At 40.8% G+C, this 24,588-nt stretch overlaps 1 protein-coding gene across 2 annotated transcripts in view; it reads right to left on the bottom strand.

Annotated features, from left to right (window-relative positions):
- The window catches only part of PPM1B (protein phosphatase, Mg2+/Mn2+ dependent 1B), a 143,118-nt gene that overhangs the window by 100,826 nt on the left and 17,704 nt on the right, over window positions 1–24,588 (bottom strand). For both annotated transcript variants that reach the window (XM_069234001.1, XM_069234000.1), the window contains exon 2: window positions 14,107–14,966. In XM_069234001.1, coding sequence (XP_069090102.1) covers window positions 14,107–14,952 — 846 coding nt within the window. In that variant the 5' untranslated portion in view covers window positions 14,953–14,966. The remainder of the gene's footprint in view (window positions 1–14,106; window positions 14,967–24,588) is intronic.

Genomic DNA, 24,588 nt, shown 5'->3' with positions numbered 1-24,588 from the left:
GCTGAGCAAGTGAGCTCGAATGGAGTCGATAGTTTGTGTATGTTCTTGAACTAAACAAAACAACCCTGTCTCCAATTCACCTTCAGAAGCAGACTGCACAAACTCCAAAAAATGTACCATCTTTCTACAATCAAGGGCAAAGGATAACACCCCTTAACTATTTATGAGGAATGATATTCTGCATTTGGCCCCTCAACCTACACCACTGAGTGTTAATGTTGATATTGTGCCGACCCTACAAGAGGACCAGAGTGAAAATCTAATCTCCAAAATCAAAACTTTACTCTGTATCACAAATCCTACAACTAGCTATCTTATAATGGCAAAATGCTCTACCAGATTTAGGTTCTTCAGTGATTGTGACACGATCAGAGTTAAAAGTACAAGCTAGCTAAGGAGATTCTAGATTCTCACACTCTGGGTCATTCTCATTGCTTGCAAATTACAGTTTGTACAATAGGGTTCTTTTAATCAACCCCCTCCAAATTGTGTATTAATGCCCATTAATGTCATATTTCTAATGACAGATAATGACACTGGACTTCAGGCGTTTCCCTTGCCAATTCCTTCTCCGGTAATTCCCTTGCCAACTCTAAAGCTCCAAACTTGCTTACTTAGAATCGTTATGGAATACCTACTTCGATGGAGGACTCAGACTTGTGGATAATATGTCATCCCAGGGCTAAACACTTATTTTTACTGTAATAACCCTTGATTTCCTTGCCGATAATCAGCACCCCACCTGCTAATTAGTCACAGAAGATTAACCATTAAAGATGTGTTGTGGCATATTGTATGACTGAAGTTTAAGTTTCACAGACATGGCTATCAAAGGAGTCCATATTTTTATATTTAATAATATCTGGAATACTGCCCTCTTTCTTAATAAATATCTATTTTTTAGTACACACTTGAACTCACCAGTGGGAAGGCTGGGGAGAGTAGTTAATAGTCTGGAACAAGTTTGCTATCACATATACTGTTACAGTACTGGATAATTTATCTAATGAGCTTCTAGCACTTGAGAAAATGTGAGCTCAGGGTACATCACCTAACCACTGTTTTTTTCTAAGAATTCGTACTAGGTTTTTGTTTGTTGGCAATATTTATGGCAACATTTGTAGCTGACAATTGTTTGAGATTCAGTTGTGATGTACTGTAGCTGGGGCATACCGGCAACGACTGTGGGTGACAAGAATGATAAAATCTAGTTATAATTCATAACTTGCATTTAGAGACTAATTGAAAACTTTTGACTTTCCAGCCAAACCAACACTCTGTGCCAAAAGGAAATTCTCTATCATTTATCAGGTTCAACTACGCCTAGCTTATCCAAACTTTTGAACTATTTCTTTTAAAGCAAAGCCTTTCTCAATTTCTCTCAGATTTGCCAACAGATGAAACTATGCTTCTGGAATTTGAAACTGAGCAACTGAGACCTTCTTTGTAACCCTGAGGAAAAAAAAAAAAAAAAAAAAAAAATCACCCAAAATAGAAAACATTCCTGGTTTAATAAATGCAGGGATGCTAAGCTTGATTTAAACAAAGTATGAAAATAAGGGACATGAATCCCAGTGGAACTGTTCCTAAAGAGAGCATTACATTAACACCTAAAGACCTACGGGTAGGTGTAAGAAAGTGGATTCTTATGTAGGGTGGATGGTAGCCTGCCACAAGCAATAATGTTGATATTCTTGTTTGGTCCAGTAAAGGTTTCAGCGATTTAAACGGGGCACAACTACCAGTAGCTACGGTACAGAGCAGACAGGCTTAACTTAAAATGTGTACAGCATTTAGTTCAACCAAGCCAGTTAAAAAGTTGAATACAACACAATAAAAATCCTACTCCAATTTATAAAAGTAGATAATGTTTTAATAAACAAAATGACAAAAAAAATCTAATGAAGGAAACCAGAGATGTGATTCTGAAAGTCTTAAAAGAACTGAACTCCCTTGACTAGTACCTAGATGCGAGTTAAGGACTACTGTGATGGAGCACAGGCTCAGATACATAGACTAGGGTCATCCCGATTGGATGTTTTACCTAGTCAGAAATGGAAGTCAAAAGTCCTCAGCGAGACAAGTCAGCAGGGTTGTGGCAGAGATGGGTTCCACAAGGCCGGATAGCCATCAGACAAAATCCTGGTGAAGCCGGTGACTTTATGGAAAGCTCAGAATGAGAGAACCCAGAATCTTTGGCCCAGCGGCAACACACATTCACTGGATTGACTTGGTAGATTGTCCTGGTCTTCTGCTGGTTGACCAGACAAAAATCCTTGAATACTTTTTTAAGTTCCAGGTTTCAAGGTGAGGCAAGGGGACCTCAGGAACGGCACTTGAGGGCTAGGATTCACTTCATAGAAGCCCTGAGTAGGGTCCAGGGCAGGTCCAGCTGAAGTTGGTCAGCTGGGCTCCTTTAGGAAAGTGGGCTTCTTGCAGCTTTTGTGTCCCTGTAGTTTAACAAGAGGTCAGCCAACTGATGTTTGGAGTTCACTTCTTAGTCCTGTGTATAAATGGAAGCAGGTTCACGCCTTTAGGTTCTCCTCACAGGTGTCAACAGTAGGTGTCGTCCTTTTGTCCTACACAGGTCCAGTAGTGATCTGATGTAGATGCCAAGGGATGTCATTTATGTCTGGCACTAATCTGTGAGTAGGGGTGACTCCCGGCTCCTCTCTTACTAATAGGGAAAATGTTACCAAGGTTAACAATACCCGTTTTCACAACAGTTAAGAACACTGTAGAAAAAAGCAGGAGGGCCACACAAAAAGGGGGATTTTCCTACAGTACGGGATTCCTATAGGAAAATGCCCATGACATGTTTGGGGTCAAGGACAACATATGGCCATGTTTGTTTGTACTATGGGCAAGTAAACCCCACTCCCGCAAGCAATAAAGCCTTACATTGAAAATCTACACATTGCCACAGTAAGAGTCTGGAAGACATTTACACGTTTGCAAAATGTAACTAATGGCGAGCCATTTATGTTTCCAAAATGCATCTATAATGCTTCCAACATGTTCTGTAAAAGTTCACAAATCTATGTAAATAAGTAAAAACAAGATTAATGATTTTCTGCATTTAAAATATATATATATATATATAGTCCTGTCCTGTTATGTAATAAAAACAATCTGCTGTAATCCTGTTCCTGTGAGTGCCGCATTTTTGACTTAATTGTCAAACTGGTGTGAACATTATTGATGGGAATAGGTCCTTCCCATGCGGGCACAGACATGAGAAGAGCGCGCCTCTTTGGATCTGTTGGAGCTGAGATTATATATATATCTGCAACTAGAAAATGGGATGCTGCAGGCAGATTGGCTCAAATATTGTGCAATATAGGTTTGCTTTCAAAATAAAATATCCCCTCGAAGAAAAAGCAACTTGGGAAAACATCACGTTTACAGGCCATTTTGCTAAACTATGGTAGCATTTTCTAAGGAATTGTTTGATAGAACACATATGGTGCATACCACTATTTAAAAATAAATAAAATAGAGAAGCAGCATAAAAACGTGATGAACAATCAACACTGAAAAAGCCAATAGGCCTGGCTTGCATTTCAGAGCTCACATTACAAAACAAAAAAACAAATTAAAAAAAAATACAAAAATAAAACCCTTCAGCAGTGCAAAAATAGAATCGAAAAATTAGATATATGAAGACATGCATTGGCAAAGCCAATAGGTTGTGCCTATGCAAGATCTTTTGGTTTTCTCAATTTTTGTATTTTTATTGTTGCACAGTGGTGCAATATGCTGTGCTCCACAACTGAAAATTAGAAGAAAAAAAATGATAACGCTTGGCCAGACCGTGTCATAGTGATTATTTTTTATTTATTTATATTAAAGCTATGCACGTACAAACTAGATAAATTGTTATTTTCCCTATACTTAATATGCAGATTACTTTCTAGAACAAATGCCCTTTGCAGTTACCGGCGTGTTAAAGTGTGCTGGCTGGAACACTAAGCATGAAGATGCTGTGGCGTTATGGCCAGAGCTGCTGACTTTGGAGGTGGGGCACCAGGTTTAGCACTGGCTCAACATCCTATGCCTGTAAAAATGAACGTGCCCTTGTGTAATGTAACTTGCGCTCATGTAAAGTGCTCGAAGTCCTTCCTGTCGACTTTGTGCTACATAAAACAAGATATGAGGGGAAGGAGCATGCAGTGACTGAATTGAGGTGGTGGTAGACATGGTCAAGAAACGAACAATGAGGATGCTGGTAAGTTTACCCAAAAAAAATATATTATATATATATATATATATATATATATATATATAAAAAAATACAACAACAAAAAAGTCGGAGGTACAAAAATTTAAATTATCATTTTCCCTACACTTAATATGCAGTTTATATTCTTGAACAAATGTCCATTGAAGTTACCAGTGTGTTGAAGTGCAGCAAGCTAGAACACAAAGTATGGAGAGGCTGTGGTGTTCTAGATAGAGCTGCTGACTTTGGAGCTGGGGGAATCAGGTCAGAGCAGGCTCAACATCCTGTGATTCTGAGATAATCATTTAGGGCCTTATTGCGAGTCTGGCGGTCCTGGGACCGCCAGACTCGTGGTGGAGGTTGGAAGACTGCCAAAGCAGCAGTCTGGCCTCCACATTCCGACCCTGGTGGAGCTGTCAAGGTCCGACCGTCGGCACCGCCAGTTTGCCACCAGTCGACAGCCTGGCGCTCCCACCCTATGCAAAGGCTGGTAGAGACAGGGTGCCGGAGAAGTGTAGATGAATACCATATATATGTAGGTTTTTGAGTATTTCACAAACTCAGGGCATTCTAGTGCAGAAAAAAAAAAACACCTCCTTGTAACCTTCCTCTTGTGCATGTACACGAAACTTTCACATCTGAATGTTTGAGAACTTAGGCCCTTGGCATTTTGACTGGCTCTGCAGAGTTCACTGCCTTATGAAATATAAGTGACTAGTCCTTGATATACTGCCAAGACTCTACTCACAACCACAGGTACGGAGTCATGGAGAGACAAACTGATTTGAATAAGCATTAATCAAGGTTGTCAAGCGGTGGTCAGACCGAGTGGGCATACTGATCCTTGGTTGGCAACTTAGGCATGTTTAAATTTTTTTTACCTTACAGCTTGGCACATGTGTTTTGTTGCCTGGTAAGTAGGTTTCTAAACCATCTGATTCCTTATTCAAGTAGATATTTTGACAAATTCCACACCCATGAGAACAGATGTTTTTCACATAGAAGTGTTGAAATATTTCACGAGAGCTTGCCTTCACCTGGAACATGAATAATGCTGGCAAGATGAAATCAAAGATTCCAAAGCTACTTCATGTGCTACTTTTTTTTTTTTTAACAAACCAATAGTCCTAAGTTACCATAGTGATGTCTACTTCCAATAACTGTACGCTGACCTAGATTGTAGCCTTGTTCTTTCTACTGGATGAGGTATTGTCAGCTATCAACTTAGGTCTCTGTACCTAGATCTCTCAATCCGGATGGTGCCCCCAGGATATTTATGAGGCAAATTTGATGCTTTTCATCTGGCTGCTTAGAGCTTTTGTGTTAACCAAACTGTGACCTGCACTTTCATTGTTTAACTCGATTATCACTATTAATTGCTACAAGGCTGACAGTCCTACTATATTCTACCAGTTCATTTCACGGACTGATTGTTCTATGAGTGATTATGTGGGTAGTTATGAACAAGATACAAGAGTGGACAGATGAAAAAAAAAGTTTTGCATGACATCAGTGATGCTCATGCCAAAAGTTGTGTTCTGTGAACAAGGTTGTCAATTTCTCCTTTTATTGGGAAATGCATCTTGTACAACATTACAAAACATTTAGGCTACACTGACTTGAGCAGAACCATTGACCTATAAAGAAGATAGAAGTTCTAGTATTGGCCAAATGTGGGAGACTGAATCAGAACTTGCAGCTTGTAGGTTAGAGCATTTATTCCACACTCATTGCAATAGTCTTTTTTCTTTTGCTGAGAGGTATACAGCAAGGCAATGTAACAGCCTGCTCTTGTTCTCCCTTTCCATCAAAGGCTGGGAGGCACCCATCAAGGAAATCAGTCAACAATTAGAAAGTGGACAGGACTTCTTCTATTCTTTAAACAGATGATGCGATTCCGATTTCCACAGTGGGAAAATACCTTTAACTTCAGGTCCTTCATGGATGCACTAAAACAGACCACAACCTCAAATCAGAGCCCACGAAAAGAATTCAGTGAAATATCAACAAACATTCTGAAGGAAGATTATAAAGGTACTGGATACTCCTTTATAAAGAGTGAATGTTTTTAGAAACCTGTAACTGATCTTAAATGTATGATTTGGCAACAATTGATATCTCAGAGGTACATGATTTGTCCAGGTACTGGGTGTTGCATTTAGATTGGTCATAAGAGTTGGCCATAAAGTTAAGGCACTAGGACTAATTGATCATGCAAAATGCATCTCACTACCATCATATTGGGCTGGACTATATGCAAACATTAATTCTTTTAGACTACAGTTAGAAGAAACTAGATCTTCATGAAGCCTTTTGGGCATAACCACACCTATCCTTTCACCTTTTAATCATCAAGACAGGCATCTACCTTATGTAGAGAGCACCATGAAAGAGAAATACAAATCTTCTCATGTTCCATGGATGACAAGTAATCTATTATTGTAACTCTAAGATGTCCTCCATTGATTTAAAAAACCACTCAATTGAAGAAAAAAAAAGTAGGTAATGGAAAAGATTTACAAAAAGCAGTTAACAGCTCTTTATCAACTGAAAGTGCGGTGGGAACCTCGGACAAAAGTGAAGTGACCAGGAGAAGCCCCGAGAACTGATCACCGGATCCTATGACTGCTAATGTAGCTCAGCACATTAGCGCATGTGCTGTAGAGAACTGTAGTTACCAAGAGTGCCTGTGTACTAATCCATAGCATTTAATGTTTTCTGTGGTGTGACTCTGCCCTCCCACTCTATAACCCCCATGAGTTTAACAATACCAATTATATGTAGAGTAACAATTTGCAACTGAGCAGCAGCATGAAAAATATCTATACAGTGCTATCTCAAATTTGTCCTGTGCCGGTCTTTCACCAGTGTCATCCTTTTCAGCACATGCCCTTCTGTTTTAATTTTCAAACTGATCTTTCATTTTTTTTGGTCTGGAGTTAGCTATGAGTTTGCTGCCCTCCCAACACCCCTTGCATAAGTATCTAAAAAATACATAAAATTACTTAGAGGGACTTTCAGTCAACCTTCTTCATCCATTGGTTGGTTGGCATATTCAAATTTACCATTCAGCACCTGGATACCCTTTTGGGTGATAAGCTACAAATCCAGTTAGCATAACTACCAAAATGTATTTGTCTCCGAGCTTGGCCTGGGTTATTTTCTTGTAATAGTAATTTCCGTGAACACAGAAGGTTAACATGTGTAATATGTGGCATTGTAGGACTTATGCTAAACCTTTTAGGAGATGTGTTGTGTGTGAACAAATGCTTAGTCCATGTGAGACACAATGAAGCTTCTTAAAATATATGTATTATTTGGTCATTATTGGACCTGTTCCATTTTGCAGGATCATCCACAAGCATTTTGCCTCCTCCATCCTATTTTGTCTGACTAGTTTCTGTTGGCTTTAGGACTCTGGGCACTTTACCACTGCTAACCAGTACTAAAGTGCATATGTTCTCTGTGTAAATTGAATTGGTGACTGGTTTATCCATGACTGGCATATCTGATTTACTAGTAAGTCCCTAGTAAAGTGCACTAGGGGTGCCCACAGCCTGTAAATCAAATGCTACTAGTGGGCCTGCAGCACTGATTGTGCCACCCACATGAGTAGCCCTATAAACATGCCTCAGACCTGCCACTGCAGTATCTGTGTGTACAATCTTGCACTGCCAATTCGACCTGGCAAGTGTACCCACTTGCCAGGCCCAGACCTTCATTTTTTTATACATGTAAGACACCCCTAAGGTAGGCCCTAGGTAGCCCCATGGGCAGGGTGCAGTGTATGTTAAAGGTGGGACATGCACTGATGTGTTTTACATGTCCTAACAGGGAATTACTGCCAAATTTGTTTTTCACCGTTGCAAGGCCTCTCTCTCATAGGTTAACATGGGGGCTGCCTTTAAATAACTTATGTGCAGTTTACCTTCGGGAGCAGATAGAGTATGGAGTTTGGGGTCTCTGAAATCACAATTTAAAAATACATCTTTTGTAAAGATGGTTTTAGACTGTCAGATTTAAAATGCCACTTTTAGAAAGTGGGCATTTTGTTGCTTAACCATTCTCCACTAGACAATGACGCAGAGGGAGCTGGGGTGTAGCCTGCATATCCTGGTGGGCCATAGCGGAGAGGTCACTTACACCTGAGAGAGACGGAGAGGGGGGGGGGGGGCGGTGTGTGTGTGTGTGGGTTGGGTGGTGTGGTGTGGTGTGTGTGTGTGTGTGTGTGTGTGTCCAGGCCAAGGCAGAATCTTGTCAACAAGAGAGACTTTCCTTTGTAGTTTGTCTACTTCAAAAGGCAGAACTGGGTATAAATAGGGGACCCAAAACCCCAGGCATTTAGATCACTTCTGGATCAAGAGGCACCTCTGCCAAGGAGAAGGGTTGAAAAGCTGGAGAGCTGCCCCTTTGCTGTGTGTGCTTTGCTGGGTTGGCCTGCAGTTGCTGCTTCTGCCCTGAAGAGGGCAAAGACCGGACTTTGCTGTGTATCCTGCTTGTGAAGTTTCTCCAAGGGCTTGGAGTAGAGCTTGCCTCCTGTTGGAAGTCTCAGGAATAATAGAGACTTCAGCTTCATCTGCCTACAGAACTGGGAACTGTGTGTTTTGTACTGAAACAGAAGAAAAAAAGAAAAAAGAAAAAAAAAGTGGGAAAAACAATCACTGCAACGCCGTGAACGACACCGCTGCCTGCACCGTGACCAGACACCACAATGAGCCATGCCCCACGTCGCACCACAACCCTGGTCTCACTGACGCCAACACCAAACGCTGTCACCGAGCTGCTGCTTGCACCGTGACCTGTGGGCCTGCACTCCGCATTGCCTTGCTCACACAGCAGCCTTGCCATCATTGGCGCCGCTGCTCTGCGCTGACACAGATGCTCCTGCCTGTGGACACTGCTCGTGAGGTACAAAGCACCATCCTGTCCCGCACCGTAGCCCAGGTCCACCAACGCCAGCATCAGACTCCAGCATCAACAGGCACCGCACGGAGCCTGCCCCGTACTGCTGCCTTGGGCCTGCCGAGGTCAGCGCTTCAGCAACGACGACGCTGCCTGCACTGTGACCTGGAGACACTGCATGACACACCACCCTGCTTCACACCGCAGCCCTGGTCTCACCGATGCTGCAGGATGCAATCACTGAGCCACTTCCTGCACTGTGACCTGTGAACACCGCATCGCCTCACTTCACAACGCAGCCCCGATGCCATCCACGGCAGCAATCCTGACTCCGTCATCAGCCCAGAGTTCGATCTACAACACGTGCGACTTCAACGACCACTGCACCAACCTCCAAAACAGACACCTGAGACTCAACACTCCAGATCTTATTGTGAGGATCACAACGCCCTACATTTCCAAGGTAGTGTTTGCGGGTCTTCCCGACACTGTAGTAGGCCTGCGACATCACAGCCTGCCTGAACTGTTGGATTTGTTATTTACAACGCCGTGATAGCCCCAGATGGAGCTATCTACTTCAAGGAACTGTATTTTTAGGTTAATTCTTGCAAAATTAATATCTTTATTACTTTATGTTGGATTTTTCTCATTTTGGTCTTGTTTTACACAGATAAATATTGGCTATTTTTCTAAAACTGTGGTGGTGTCCTTTTGTAGTGTTTTCACTGTATTACTTAGTGTTATGTTCAAATGCTTTACACATTCCTTCTGAGATAAGCCTGTCTGCTCATGCCAAGGGGGTGAACAAGGGATATCTGAGCTGGGTATCTCCCTTATCCTGACTAGACTGAAGGTCCATACTTGGACAGGGTACAAACCAACTGCTATCTAGGGACCCCATTTCTAACAGTCATGATTACGTATTTTAGACTTGGCAGTTAAATATGATGCTGTACTTGTATCTCATTTACCATGAAGGAACGTCTCGCTGGCAAGCTTTAAGATAAGGTCTCATGCTAGAGTAATTTTAGACTGCAACAACTGTTGAGGTATCTTGGCATTATGCAATGTTGAATTTAGAGCATCACCACCGCTGGTCAAGCATATAAAGTTCAATGATATAACTCATTTTTGTCTGACACTGGTGTGAAATGTTTTCATGAAATAGGTTTTATGATTTTACACTACTTCCTAGAGAAGGCTGCAGACAACTGAAGTAGCACATCTTCAAACTCCAACCTCTATAGAGGCGCCACTGCAGCTGCTTGATAAAAATCAAACACAGAAACTGCTACCTTGCACATTTTGGATGGTGTGGAGCATATTTTCCAATATTTAGGACACCTGCCTCTTACTTATATTTGGCCTTAGCAGCATTTGAAAAGCAGACAATCAGATCACAGTTAAGACCTTAAAGCACCTTACAATTGGCTGGCTGTGAACTGATTTCCGGCTCCTTGAACGAGAGTCCAATACCACAGAGATTGCAGGGCTTTCTGCTGATTCACCACAAAACTTATGGGGTCAACTTTCCTTCATTCCTTTCAGTTTGTGAAACTGCTTGAGACATTGATCTCATAATGAAAGAGAATAACTATTAAACAGTGTGCAGATCAGGGGGCTTGTTCACATATGTAGGAAAAAAAAAAAAAAGATCGCTACATTCTGTACGAATCTGTTCTTGAACACTTTGAGAAAAGACACCCAGTTGTGTCTTGATCAATCCTAATTTCAGGTAATCACACATACTCCTGTCTCACAGCTAAATCCCTCTACCTCACCACCGATATCGAACTTGCAAGAATATATTAGCAAAACATTGAAGACTATAGTATGCCAGCTGCGACTCCTCAGACAGAAAAAGTAATTCATCTTATCAGGACTCTTAGGCACTCCAAAAATGTTGCTTTGCCATCAAAAAGAGGCAAGTCATGCTGTAACACGGCTTCATAAAAGCACCAAAGTATCATTAGGGAAGTGTGTCTTTACAGACCTAAAGTACCCAGCTAGCTACCCTTGGAAGCAAGAATATCAGGCAAAGTCCTACATTGTATCCAAAGTTTTAATTCTCAACCAATTATCTCACCTACTCAAACTCATAATAATCCTCACAAGACAATGAGCAAACAAGTATACTTCTGAACATCGAAAAGGCAGGTAGGCCTGTAATAGTACCAAATATCTGAATATTACGTTTTGCTCTAATACTTTAAACTTGTACATTCATTGCTGTCCTTTCACACAGCACTAAAACACAATCTGCTAGAGAATCTTTGCTAAAAACTATAAATACAAATCATACTTAAGACCCTATAGATATTACGTATTTCAGTTTTATGAGTACAGTGCTCCAATACCACCAGTCAGTTTGTGCCCACAATATTTATCAGTATATTTTCATTTATACTGAAAGAACCTCTGAAGCCCTAAAATAAGTGCAAATAATTTATGAAATCCCTATGCACAACTTCCACTCCAAGACAAACTAGTGCCAAATATGAAGGTCAGTTTTACGAAATTGAAAAAAGTCACTACCACCAGCATGAAATTATTTTACATACAAATTTGAGGCACGATGCAGATTCTCCTCAAAATAACCATGGAAATGTATATCACTTATGGAGAGAGATTTCAATAGCTGTAATGTGATACGGCTATTCTTCCACTCTGTAGTAGGAGAATCCATATGCTGAATAAAACTACCTCTACTGATTTGTACCCAAACTCCTATAATGGAAAGTTTCTGCCAACATTGAATGTCTTACAATTGTGCATGAATTACAAGCCTGAAGAGAATAAAACTTCAAATCCTAATAATTCAGTTCTTCAATCATGGCCTTCTCACAATTATTTTAAGCTGCACACCATCTCTAATTCGTCACTGGAGTGTTTTTTATTATACTGCAGGGAGAAGACCTTCACCTTTGAGGTCTCTTTCCCTGTGGGAACAACTAGTTTTACAAGAGGTTTGAGGCCTAATTAGAAGGAAAACTGTGTTATACCAACGGAGCACCCTGAAAGAACAGCAGCATTCACACCAGACAACTGTTTTGGCACCGTGGAGTTTCAGCTACACAGAAAATACAGGAGCAAAAACACTATTTAAAAAAATAAAAAAAATAAAAAAAAAACATAAGATCCAGAGATGTCAAGTGTATCTTGGGTAAACACAAATACTACCTCAGGGGGGCTGGGGGTAGGTGTTGGGGGGGAGATCTGTTTATATTGCTCCTCTTTCCAACTTAGAATTCACTGCAAAACCAGGTGTCATACTGCCACACAGCTTTAACAAACTAGGTATGTCACAACAATTCTGCAAAGTGTAACCTTCACCACTCTGTGAGAATACTATGAAATGTATCAGTTTGCTTTAGCTGTTTTATAAAGGGTACAACAGACTCCTCACAGGGCACTTGTTCTATGGTACACTCTTATACTGTGGAGTGAATACAGGCTTGTGAGAGACAGTGCAGTTGCTGTCCTCGTCAGAGGCAAGGTAGATGATCCAGGCAAAGGAATAATATCCAGATGTATGTTCAGGTATTACTGCTAGTGTCAATTGTTTGATTTTCAATTTAGACATTTACATTTCCCCAGAATCATAGGACGTTGAGCCGGTGTAGACACTCAAACCGTTTTCCCCAGCTCCAAGGTTGGTAGTTCTGGCCCTTACACCACCAACCTCTCCCCATGGGTTCTTTGTCTGGTGCGTGTTAGGGCAGTCTGAAAATAACTTGTTTTTTTCGTTAGAGTTCATGGTAAAACAGGTTCTGCCATTTCCTAGTGCTGCAAAGGAGGTGCCATTCTTAACAAAATCACTATAATTAATTGGCATCGACTTTGCAGAGATGAAGAGGTGAAATATTTATGACCGGATTGGACATTCTCGTTCTGTCAAGACCTCTGCAGAGAGTGCATTAATCAACAGACTTCAGCAGAGCTTAACATTAGGTGATAGCACATGTTCTTGATAACCTCCGGAGGGTCACCAACTAAGCACTTAGGTTAGTTCTAAGCAAGAAGATTGTGAAATGTGTCAACGTTTTTACAAGTTAGGCTGGTATTGCTAATGTAGATGAAGAATTCCTTTCAAATGTACACACAAATATATGTCTGCCCCCTTTTCTTTTCACCCCCCTCATTCTCTGGGTTAAATGCCAAAAGGTGCCTCTTTGTGGCTTGGTTGGTGCTATAAATGTTTAGGTAAACACACAAGAAAGGGTTGCATCTCTAGGGTCTCACAGCCAGTATGTAGGAATGAAGCAAAAACAGTCCCAAGATGGCGGCCTTGTTGTGTCCTCTCTCCTGCAGCAACAGGCCTGGGAGGGGTGCTGGGGCACCAGGCATACATCCACTACACTCCAAACCAAAACACATAGGTAAAAGACTTTGCCATTTAAACGCCAATAGGTCTGACTCTCACAAATGCAAGACCTATTGCATTGCAAATACTTGTTATTGATGTAAGCACCCATATGATACACCGGTACACTCAGGGAAAACATGAGTTGTAGTACATATAAATGCACACATCTGAACTCTAAGTTCCATTAGCAAACCTTCTTCTTTTTTGAACTTTTAACCTGTGAGCTATTATCCTAGCAGAGATGACTATCACCTAGGAAATGAAAAAAATAAATCAGTTTTTAATCTATTTTTAAAAAGAAACACTCAGTTTTCTGCCTGTATCCATAGATGTGTTAAACTAGAAGTCTTAGTTATGACCATGCTCAAGCTTTCGATCAGAGTTCTCTTGTGAGGCATTAGTATGTATACATTTGGCAACCTAAGTGTTTTTTGTTGTTGTTGGGAGTTGCTTGTGAGCAAGAGGGGGGTGATTGGTAGTTGAACTGGAAACAGAAATATATAAAATTAAAGTATTCTCAACAGTACACCTTTAACAGCAATAATACACATTAACAAGGACGCATTGAGATAAGGTCATCAATTCATACAAACAATTAATATTTATAGTGTCTTACCTTATGTAAACAGGTATCCACTACCCAGTTGCACACTTTCTCCAGGTCATCACTTACTTCAAGTCTAGACTTGACAAATTCACATAGCTCCTCGTTGCTCATTACATCCCATATTCCATCACAAGCCAATATTATGAATTCATCTTCTTCTGCCCTTAATATTTCATAAACCTCAGGTTCTGGAGAGACAAGCTGTTCGGTGGGACCCTTGCCATCAACACACTTGTAATCATAGTCTCCCAAAGCTCGAGAAACTGCTAAAGAGCCATTAACACGCTGTATCATTACACTGCCCCCAGCATTCTGGATTCTCTCCTTCTCCCTGGGATTGCAGGGTTTATGATCCTGGGTAGAAAAGCAGACTTGTCCATTCCTATAAAGAACAGCCCTTGAATCCCCACAATTGATGAAGTAGATATGATCCGGAGAAATCATAACAGCAACTGCTGTGGAGCCACTTCTGTCCATGCCATTTCTGAGGTCTGCAAAATTGCGCATGTACTCATCAATTTTTAGGAAGCCAGTTCTAATACCACTCTTGACACTCTCAACAGAAGGTTCAAGAGAAGATCCAGGCTTTTGCGCTGCCCTAAAATCTTCATTGTCGGTGATGTGGTCTAATAAGTGCGTTGAGCAATAATTTGCCACTCGAGAACCTGCATGACCATCATATACTGCAAAAAATGACCAGTCTTTCAGGCCATGTGGAATACCAACAACAGCAGTGTGAGCATCCTCCATTTCCACTCTCCACCCTTGCATACTGCTGAGGCCATAGTGCAAACCATTTCCTGAACCATGAGCATTGTGTTTCTCAGTTTTTGGTTTGTCCAGAAATGCCCCCATGTTCAAAATTAAATCTGAAACAAACAAGGACAATTAGAACTCTGGTTTAGCATGAAAGTTCAAAACAGAAAGTGAAAACAAATGTTAGCACCACAAACATTACGCATTATAGATAGCTTTTTAAAACAAAAGTTTAACATGTATTGGCAAAGCCAATGTGTCTCACCTTTAGTACCCAGTGCCAGTCTGTTTTGCCATTGTTATTTTTCCAGATGGCCACAGAGTGAGCAAGCATGCACAAAGGCCATCTAGAAATGTTTTTTCTCATGCTTTAGAGATAGCTGATGAGCATCTTAGTGCATGCATGGCAGCCTGCCAGTAAAGGTTTTCATAAAGCATATTAAAAAACACAACTCCTGAACCATCTGATCATGCACTACTGGACTCCTCTGCCAAGTATTTGAGACCAGAAAGAAGTGGGAGTGTTGAAAGCAATCAAAGCAATGAACTATAGTCATCCTAAAAGCATTTTATAATTAAATATTACTTTTTTTTATTTTATTTTTTTAAATCAATTAGGAAAAAAAAACAAAGATTATTGCTGCTTGAGAAAACCAAAAACAGTCATTTCCAATACCACTGAGCCGATGTAAGGACTACACATTTGCATAAAAAGGATTAACGATTGGACAGTTTACAAATGCAGCTGAGTTGTGTGTAAAGTTATGGTATCTTTCCAATATTTGATCGGATAAAGAATCACGTTTAAAATAAAAAGTATGTATGTATGTATGCTGGTTATAAATTTCTATCATTTGCCTCAATGGTCTAAAAAGCGGTACTCCAAGGCATATGGGGCATGCTTCTACCCCAACTTTCCCCTGCATTACCTTATTTTTATTCAATCAATAAATGTACCTCACAAGAAAAATCTGGTGTACATCCTTATTAAATTGTGTTCACTTTTCAGGCTTCTACTTTTACATGATTTCTAAACTCCACTCACTTTGCAGTTATTGTTTTCATAAATTATGTTAAGCTGCTACCATTTAGGTCTGGCTAGAGTCCGCTTTAGTTATCAGAGAGAACTCACATAACAGAAATAAAGTGTGTCGATTTGAGCAGCTATTTAATTTGCATTGCTTTTTTTTTTTTTTTGGCACTGGTGAGGGAGGCTTAAAAAGTAGTTCATCTCAATGTCTGCAGTACAGAACTTCCAGCATCACGGAAGCAGCAACTAGTGATGTCTTCACACAGCAGCTGGTTCCACAGCAGCAGTACAAGTTGTCATTACAGCACCAAGCACAGCAGACTTCATGTCAGGCGGACCTACAGTTGGCAGTATAGCAACAGTAGCATGTACCGCTTCAATCAAGGTAGGACAACAGAAAGCACAGAAATAGTAACTAAGCAGTAACCACAACACAGATCACCTTTTACTACACATCAGTCATAACAGCAGGGATTGTCAGCAGCAACCCTAGCTGCCAACCAAGACAGGGACAACTGCTGCAACAGCTGCTAACAAGGCAGAGGCAACAACAGGGACCTCACCTGTAAGTGCAGCAGCTGTAATCATAGACAAAACCATTTCAACAACAGCAGTAAGAACAAACAGAAGCACAGCAGAGACCACAGCAGTGACTAAATCTTCCTCTAACGTCAACAAGAATAACAGTAGTAAACAGACTGCCATCACAACAGAGAAAACAGCAATGATGACATCAGGGTCCACAGCAACAACAGGTATAAGCTAATCAGGGACTGCAGCAGCAACATCTGCCAAAAGAGAATCAACAGCTGTAAACTTAGAAGGGATCTCAGAAGCAACAGGGGACCACACCTGCCATGACAAGCACAGTAACAGCAGCAACAGCTGCCAAGAAGGAACAGAACAGCTCTGATCACAAACAAATCCACAGCAGGGAAACACCAACATCTACCTTCACAGCAGAGACAACTGCACTGACCACAGTTGAAAACAGAGACTAGGAGTCCTGACAAAATCTCCAGACTCTGAGTGCCGATCTGAAGCGAGTTGAAACATGCTGATGCATAATAGGGTGTGAGGACATTACATCCCCTTTGAGACATCCAAGTCAACTAGTTTTTAAAACATATCAGAGGCAACCAACATTAAACAAAAAATGGAGTGCACTCTAGGTGTTACTTCGAATACCTAGATCCACACCAGGGCTCAAAAAATCCACTCTACCACTCACATGGGCGAGTCTTATTTGAATAGGTTGAGCTACTTTTAAATACTTTCTGGTCCTCCCTTCTGGCAAGTTGACACTGAACAGGTGTTCTGTTCAGCTGAAAAGTGGAGGGGCAATAAAATATGCATTTACATCTTATTCTCATGTCACAATTGCTCACAGATAAAGGTCAAAAGTCAGTTTTTCTTATAATTAATCTTCTTTCTGACTGCAGAGTTCCAGGACTTTGTAAGGTGAACTGTGTGACCTGTTGTTTAGAATGTAAAATAAAAGGACATAGGGTGTCAGGTTTTTCCTAACACACTACATTTAAATGACTATGTAAACTGTGCAAACATTTCAAACTATATTTCAGTAATCATGAAAGCCCTTTTTAAAAATTTTAATAGGAGGAAAACAAATCAGAATACTTTACATGTTGATGTGCAAAGGACATACTTTCTGAAACTCAATTTTCAAAGACTGTTAATACACTATACAGTTTGACCAGTAAAGCTGCAAGTTGGTTGAGAGGCTTTTGGACATTTCTTGGAAAGTAACTGTGTGTAGATGACAATGTGTTACCACATCATGGTTTAGTAATGTATTTATTAAAACTGAGTGTTTAAATAAACTGAGAAACACTCCTGCCCTGATGGCAATGTTGTTAGTAAACTAAAAGAAGTCCTAGGGTATGTGGGCTAGACCCTTGTGATGTATGCAGCAAACCTTAGTCTACTTAAACAAAAGTGGGTTTTTTTGTACTGCAGAAATGCTGCGCTCACATATTTTAGGATGCAATCATACGTGAGAATTAAGAAAAAGGCAACTCTGTAAGCTATTTGCCTAGGATCACACAATTTGAGATCCGTTTACGGGTCGAGTACATTACAGTTAGATCGAGTAGATTTTTTTTTAAGTCACTCGACCTGCAGGTCTAGTAACATTTTTATGATTTTTCGAGCCCTGCCCACTACCTGTGAAAGTATCTAAAGTGCTCCCTGGAATATAATTGAGCCCATTCTGGTTTAGAGGCGATCCAATAATGAATCATAACTCCAATAGGAACTGTGAAGGTTACAAAACAAAAGAAACCCATATATGGCGCCACTTTGGAGGCTAGTAAGAAAGTGTACGCTTCAATTAATGAGGGCACACGATATTTTGGGTTGACATTTAATGATCTGGGAGACAGTATCCTGTGATCCCACCTTGCAGTTGAGAAAGCTATCGTATCTAGAGAGTGACTGTACACTCCCAGGAACGTGTGTGATTGAATGCGCATTGCCCAACATTCCATTGTTATGCTGAGGACTTCTCCCCCTCAACTGTATCTCAGAGGTGGCATTTAAACAAAACAAGATTTCAAGTTTCAGACTGAAAAAGAGCATCTTTCCTCTTTTAGAACTTCACTTTCATCTAGTAAACATGCTTTTATTTAAACACTGTAAATCCAAGTTTTAACTGAAATATAAAAGGGTCATGAGGAACCCGAAGGATAGTTATATAAAAACAGAATGTTGTCACAATTTGTCATTTCGTATACAATCCACAGATAAGCAATTAAAAATTTACATGTACAATACCTGGAGAAGTGTGGCACAGTGGTTAGAGCGGCAGACCCTGATGCAGCGATCTGGCCTGGGACCAGGGTTCAATTCCTGCCTCGCGGGTCTTGGACTCAATTCCCTTGGACCAGATAATTCTCGCCTCGTGTCTAATCTAATTAATGGGTCCCACTATGTAACTCTGGGCAATAGCTTGCTTAATCTCCACAACGGCCCTGACAGCGCTTGGATGCCTGGCTTCACTCTGGGGGTTGCCCAGGAGTGGGCGCCTCACAGGGAAAAGCCAGGAGGGGTTCCACAGCGGTATGCGTACAGCGCCTTAAGACCCTAACAGGCGAGTAGTGCGCTATACAAGTGAAAAGTTTACCCGTAAAGAGACAACATATCTTAGAAAACAATTTTACAATAAAAAAGTGACTACAAAAAATGAGTAGGGTAAAATTCTATGAACTGTTAAAAATTGGAATCTTAAATGGGCTTTAGTAGAGACTTTATCATTGGTAAAAATGCATTATTACAAGACAATATATCCCTAAATTTAACATCCACTATGATGCTAATTTTAAAGAATGCAACTAAACAACCAATCAATTCTGGTCACCATCCTGCTGTCAATCTCTAAGTTGATTCAGCTTGTCTGTTGGGCCTGTGCGTTTATCCCTTTCCTTATATACCAGACTGATTCAAGGTTCTTTGTAAAACAAAAGAATATATACACTCCTTTATTGTATTTCCATATCCTTAGAGCAATTCTGTAGGGGGATGAGGAGAGTATCCAGAATTTCATTTGGTTCATGTATGCTGGGCAAAAGAATAGACTGTGCTCCTCTTTTTTAATGGTCAAACTGCAGACTTGTTTTTTTATTTTTTTATTATGTAGTGGTTCTCTCTCCAGGTGCCAATAAAGCTAGATATGGGCAGTGGCCCTTATCTAGAAAAGAGACAGATGAAAATCGGGGATTACTATATTCAAAAGACTCTTCAATTTTTTTTGGTGGGGGGTGGAGGGGCGGGGCAGATTTGGTTTCCAAGAATTGGGATGTCAATGTTCTTGCCTTGCAGATTGGTGCATTTTCCCAATTTAGATGCCCCAAAGCAGTGCTTGACTAGCTTGCATGAAGACGGGTAGTGGCTCCAGTGTTATCCCACAGGTTGCTAAACCCTAGATCGGTCAGACATTTTAAATAGTTTAAGCATGGTAATCTAGTAGCACCTGAACAATTTAGTAGATCCCTGAGACAAATCCTATAGCTTTCCAACTCTTCTGATGACCAAAGCTGGAGCTAGTAAAGGATGGGCTTCCTTTTATTTTTATTCAGCCACCTCCAGTGAGTCAACATTACTGCTGCCCCACATTTCGCATTCATAGGCAGCCCAAGTTACTACTACCTGTGCCCTGTAGATATCAATTATTGGGAAAAACGGGGCGAAACAATGTTTTATCAGCAAATCTAGAAATGGCGGTTAACCTGGGTTTCATCAGCAATGTACCAGTGGATACTTAGGATAACCAAGTATTCAAATTTGACGAGCAAACTCCTAGTCAAATTTGCTTACCCTGTCTAGACTTACGCTTCCTAAAGAAAGGGAAGCGCACTAAAATATTTATGGGGGTTAATTGTCATACATTTTATCTTCCTTTGGTTTCGTGAATTTAACAAAATAAAATAAACCTTTGCAACAAAATCGGGATGCCCTTCGGGCTTTTTGACACCAAAAGGTTGTCGTCAGCAAACAAAAAACACAAGGGTTTTAAAGCAATTGAAAATAGGAGGGTCATTGTCACAGTCCAATAAAAATTCAACACAGCCGTTAATAAAGGAATAGATTAAAGGGAGAACACATCCTCGTCTCATCTCTTTTCTACAGGTATGGGCTCAGTGACTTCTAGGTTTGGGCCCCAGCGTATTTGTGCAAAACTGCTATTGTGAAGATATACAATTACATTTGGTAGTGGAAGCTCCATTCCCTTTAAAATGTCCCAAAGTTTATCCCTGGGGATTGTGCCAAAGTCAGCCTTAGCTCTACGAAAGTTACATAAACGCTTTCTTTTTTTACTTTTACAACTTTCCATCTTATCAAGAAACTGTGGGCCTGGTCAATTGTACTGGTCTTCTGTCGAAAACCAGCCTTGAATTACATTAAAATGTTGCTATCCTCTACCCAGAAAATCAATTTGAACAATACCTGTTTACAGAATATTTTTGTATATTACTGATTAAGCTTATTGGGCGATAGGTGGTGGAACCCTTCTTGTAAACTGGAATTATCTCTGCCCCTTTTCACGATAAGGGGACGAGGGCTCCAGTCACAATAGCATTGCAAATATTATCACAGGGGCCCAAACAACGGTTTTGGATAGAAACAAATAACCAGGGATCTTGTCCAATCCAGGAGTGGTTCCCAGTTTCTGCACTCTCATACCTCTAAGTGTGTCTGACAGATATAACCAAAACTGAAGAGTGCTCTTTATCTGGTGAAACTGGTGGTGTTCTCACAGGTACCAGAGACATTGTAATATTTTCATCAATAGAAAGCAATGGAATAACTTCTTCTTCGGCTTCATAGGCACTATAAAGGGATCAGAAATAAATAGTCCAATCCAAGGGCGAGATGTTAGTCTCCAATTGCACTGTTTGGGTGCGGCCACTGGTGCATATAAAGTGCCTGAAAACAGCCTGGTTTCTAGCTTGTGATGCCACGAGGAAGTCATCCCAGAGAGAAGCTTCCTGTGCTAGTTCTGATCTTTTAAGAGTCTCCTTACAAGCTACCCTAGCAAGGAGTAAATCAGGTTGCTTCCATGCTTTGATGGATACAAGAAGGACAGATTTGGCTGATTTAGATTCAACATTAAGCCATGGACACCCTCCTAGTTTATTAGTCCTTACTGGACCTACATTTTCCATTAAAAACAAAAAAACAAAAACACGTTTTTGCTAGGTCTGTGAGGCAGCCTGTTGCATCATTCATAATTATGTTATCCATTTAATGTTTCCCTATTAGTAACTAGCGAATCACTGCCTCCCTTTTCATTTAACTTCATCTTGGATTTAAATACATTCCCTTCTAGTTGTAATACTAAGGGATAGTGATGCATCATATATTTATTACCTCCATGTCTATTAGTTTAGCTTATAACTGGAGATTAAGTAAAAAAGTAAATTAATGTTACTTATGCAATACTTCCTCTGGTGAAGGTAGGTTTTCTAAGCAAGTCAGAAGTGGTGCATAGAGGCCATGAGCTAGTAATACATTAATTATTTGTGGGGCCAATCTTGTGAGGTGGTTCCTTGGGGATCTGGGGGTTGGGGGGGTGGGGGGGGGAGCAATCCTAGGTATACTCCCGAGAATCATCTTTGTCTAACTAGATCCCTCAAAAAGTGGAAGATTCAAAACAATTATCAAATACTCCAGGCCAACATAAATGAGTTCTAGGTAATCCAACAAAGGTTTTAATTTTAGTAAATCAAATGATTTGGAGACGCTTTTATTATAAATGTTTATAATCACTAACCTCTTATTCGTGTCAGTAGAAAATTTGAACCCTAAAGTGTCTAGGGAGTTTATTTTTAGTTGTTTAGTGTGACAATTTATGGTAAAGTTCACCCACATCATTAGCGCAGCAGACTGTCTTCCTGATCTAGTAGCCTCGGCTGGCATGTAGACTTTTTTTAACCCTGGCTTATACAGAGGTTCCAATGACCAGGTTTCTAGAAGCGGAATAATATGTGCAGGTCTATAAACAAACCCCATTTGAGGTCATGGATTTTAGATTTCAGCCTTGCTATACTCCACAAGGTAAGAATTATTTTATCTGGCGCATGAGCAGCTTCTCTGTGGGAATCTTGATACATACTATTTACAATCACCTCATCAAAAGGAATTTCCTAGGCTATAGTTGGATAATCACTACTTGCTAAAGTGACTTCAGTGGCCAGAACATCTATACTGTCACTGTTGGTCGTACTCTGATGGATTGATGTGGTCTTTAGTCTACAGACGTCAGCGGGGATTCATCATTATCTTCCTTTTGCTTTGAAGTGGTCAGAGGGGTTGGCTTGACCTGCATATTTGAAGCTGGTGGTGGACAAGTTCGGGCGTCTAGCGCCAGAAGCCCATTGGACAGTGTTACTGATTTCAACATTAACTTAAAGCACTAAGGGCCATATGTATGAACACATTTTCCCATAGACATAGAATGGGTAAAAATCTTTGATACATCTGGCCCTAATTGTTGGCTTGTAGCGATGAAGGGTGTGCAGCTTTATGAACATCAGGATGGTAATCTTTGCACTCTTATGTACTGTTTGTGTGTTATTTTCTAGCTTCACACTCTTCCTCCATTCCACAAGTTCCCTATCAATTTGTGGGGAGGAGGGGTGTTGTTAGGCTACTCTCCCGTTATTTTCCTTGGGGGCAATATTGGATTTGTGTATTATTTGGTGTAATGTCTGAACTGTGGAATTTAATTCTTTGATCTCAGATTTTGACACTGATGGTATCCCATAGCTCTTTGACATCCCCTGTGGTGGTGGGGCGGGAATGATTTGAAATTTCACATGGGGTATCAGGTTTCTTTTCAGATATACTATGCACAGCAGTTAGAGCAGACTATTAGGGGTTATTGTGGTATACAACTGGAATGTGATTCCTGGGACTTAGGCTGCTTTACAATCCTTGCAATCTGCATCAGTACTAGTACTTTCTCGGGAGTTATGGATTAAGTGATGGATTAAGTGATTTAATTCTGGCACCCGAGTTTTTCAAATAGCTTCCTTTCAAATTGCGATCTTTAGTTTTTTGTTTGAGGTTTTGAACAAGTGAGGACATCATTGATTATTTGTTTGACTTCTTCAAATAGGTTGTCTATTTCACCAAAATTGCAGTTGTTTTATAGACAAAAGGTGGATTTTTCAACTATGGGTCCTCCCGCTGGTTTGTCGCCTAGCTTTCTTTTTCCCCCCCATTTTCCTCTCAAGCTATTGGGTAGACTAATAATACAGTAGTTCTCCCCTGTTATCCACAAGGTAAATAATGCACCAACCACTTGGTTACACAGTCATGGCTATTTTGCCAAAAAGCACTGCTTACAGCTCCAATTGTCACAGCTCTGACTGGAACTCCGGTACTCACTGTGGCTTCTACACAGCTTCCTTTCAGCTCATGGCTTGGGGACCCACAAGTCACTCTCAGTAGGAGAGCACCACAGGCCTCCCAGGGTCACTTTCAGTCAGATGGGTCCCCCATCCACAAGTCCAAATGCACCGAAGACAGGAGGCAACAGTACAAGGGGTGATCTGTCCCTGAGGCACAAGCTACCTCGCTTCATGATGGAGCCAGCAACGTCACTGTTTCAAACCTCCGGTGGCTGCTCACCTCTACAGGGAAGACGAGGCCCAAGCTCATCAGTGCCGCTCTCTGATGTGTTAAATGGCAGGTTAAGCCCGTGCTGGCTGCACCAGACCCTCAGGGTTCAACTGTCTCACTGCCCAATTGCCAGGACAAAAGTGGCATGCTGTTGAGCAAAGGGATGTGATCAACACAACACATGGGTGAAGGTGTTTCCCTGTTGGTGGAGTAGAAATGTTGGGTTGGTATCTTATGCCTTGGGGTCACGTGGCAGAAAAAGTCAAAGCCTCAAGCGCATCTAAGATATGTGGTCCTCTCTCACTTCAGCCAATGCCACTCTGGCAGCCAAAGTGGAGGCTAGGTAAATACACCTGGCAGAGCGAAGCATCTCAACAACAGTTACACCCATACCACAGGCCTCTAAACCACCACACAACTGGGCATCCTGTTTGCCATAAGGCTCTTGCCCACTATAAATTTCAAAACCAAGTGGATATGATTGACCACAAAGGTGTGGAATTTGATAAAAAATATCTACTTGTTCATGAGACAGGCTTCATAAATCTACTTGTCCTGTATTC

The sequence above is a fragment of the Pleurodeles waltl genome, chromosome 5, assembly GCF_031143425.1.
Source record: "Pleurodeles waltl isolate 20211129_DDA chromosome 5, aPleWal1.hap1.20221129, whole genome shotgun sequence".
In the NCBI taxonomy this organism is placed as follows: Eukaryota; Metazoa; Chordata; class Amphibia; order Caudata; family Salamandridae; genus Pleurodeles; species Pleurodeles waltl.
This window is presented reverse-complemented; position numbering and strand designations above follow the sequence as displayed.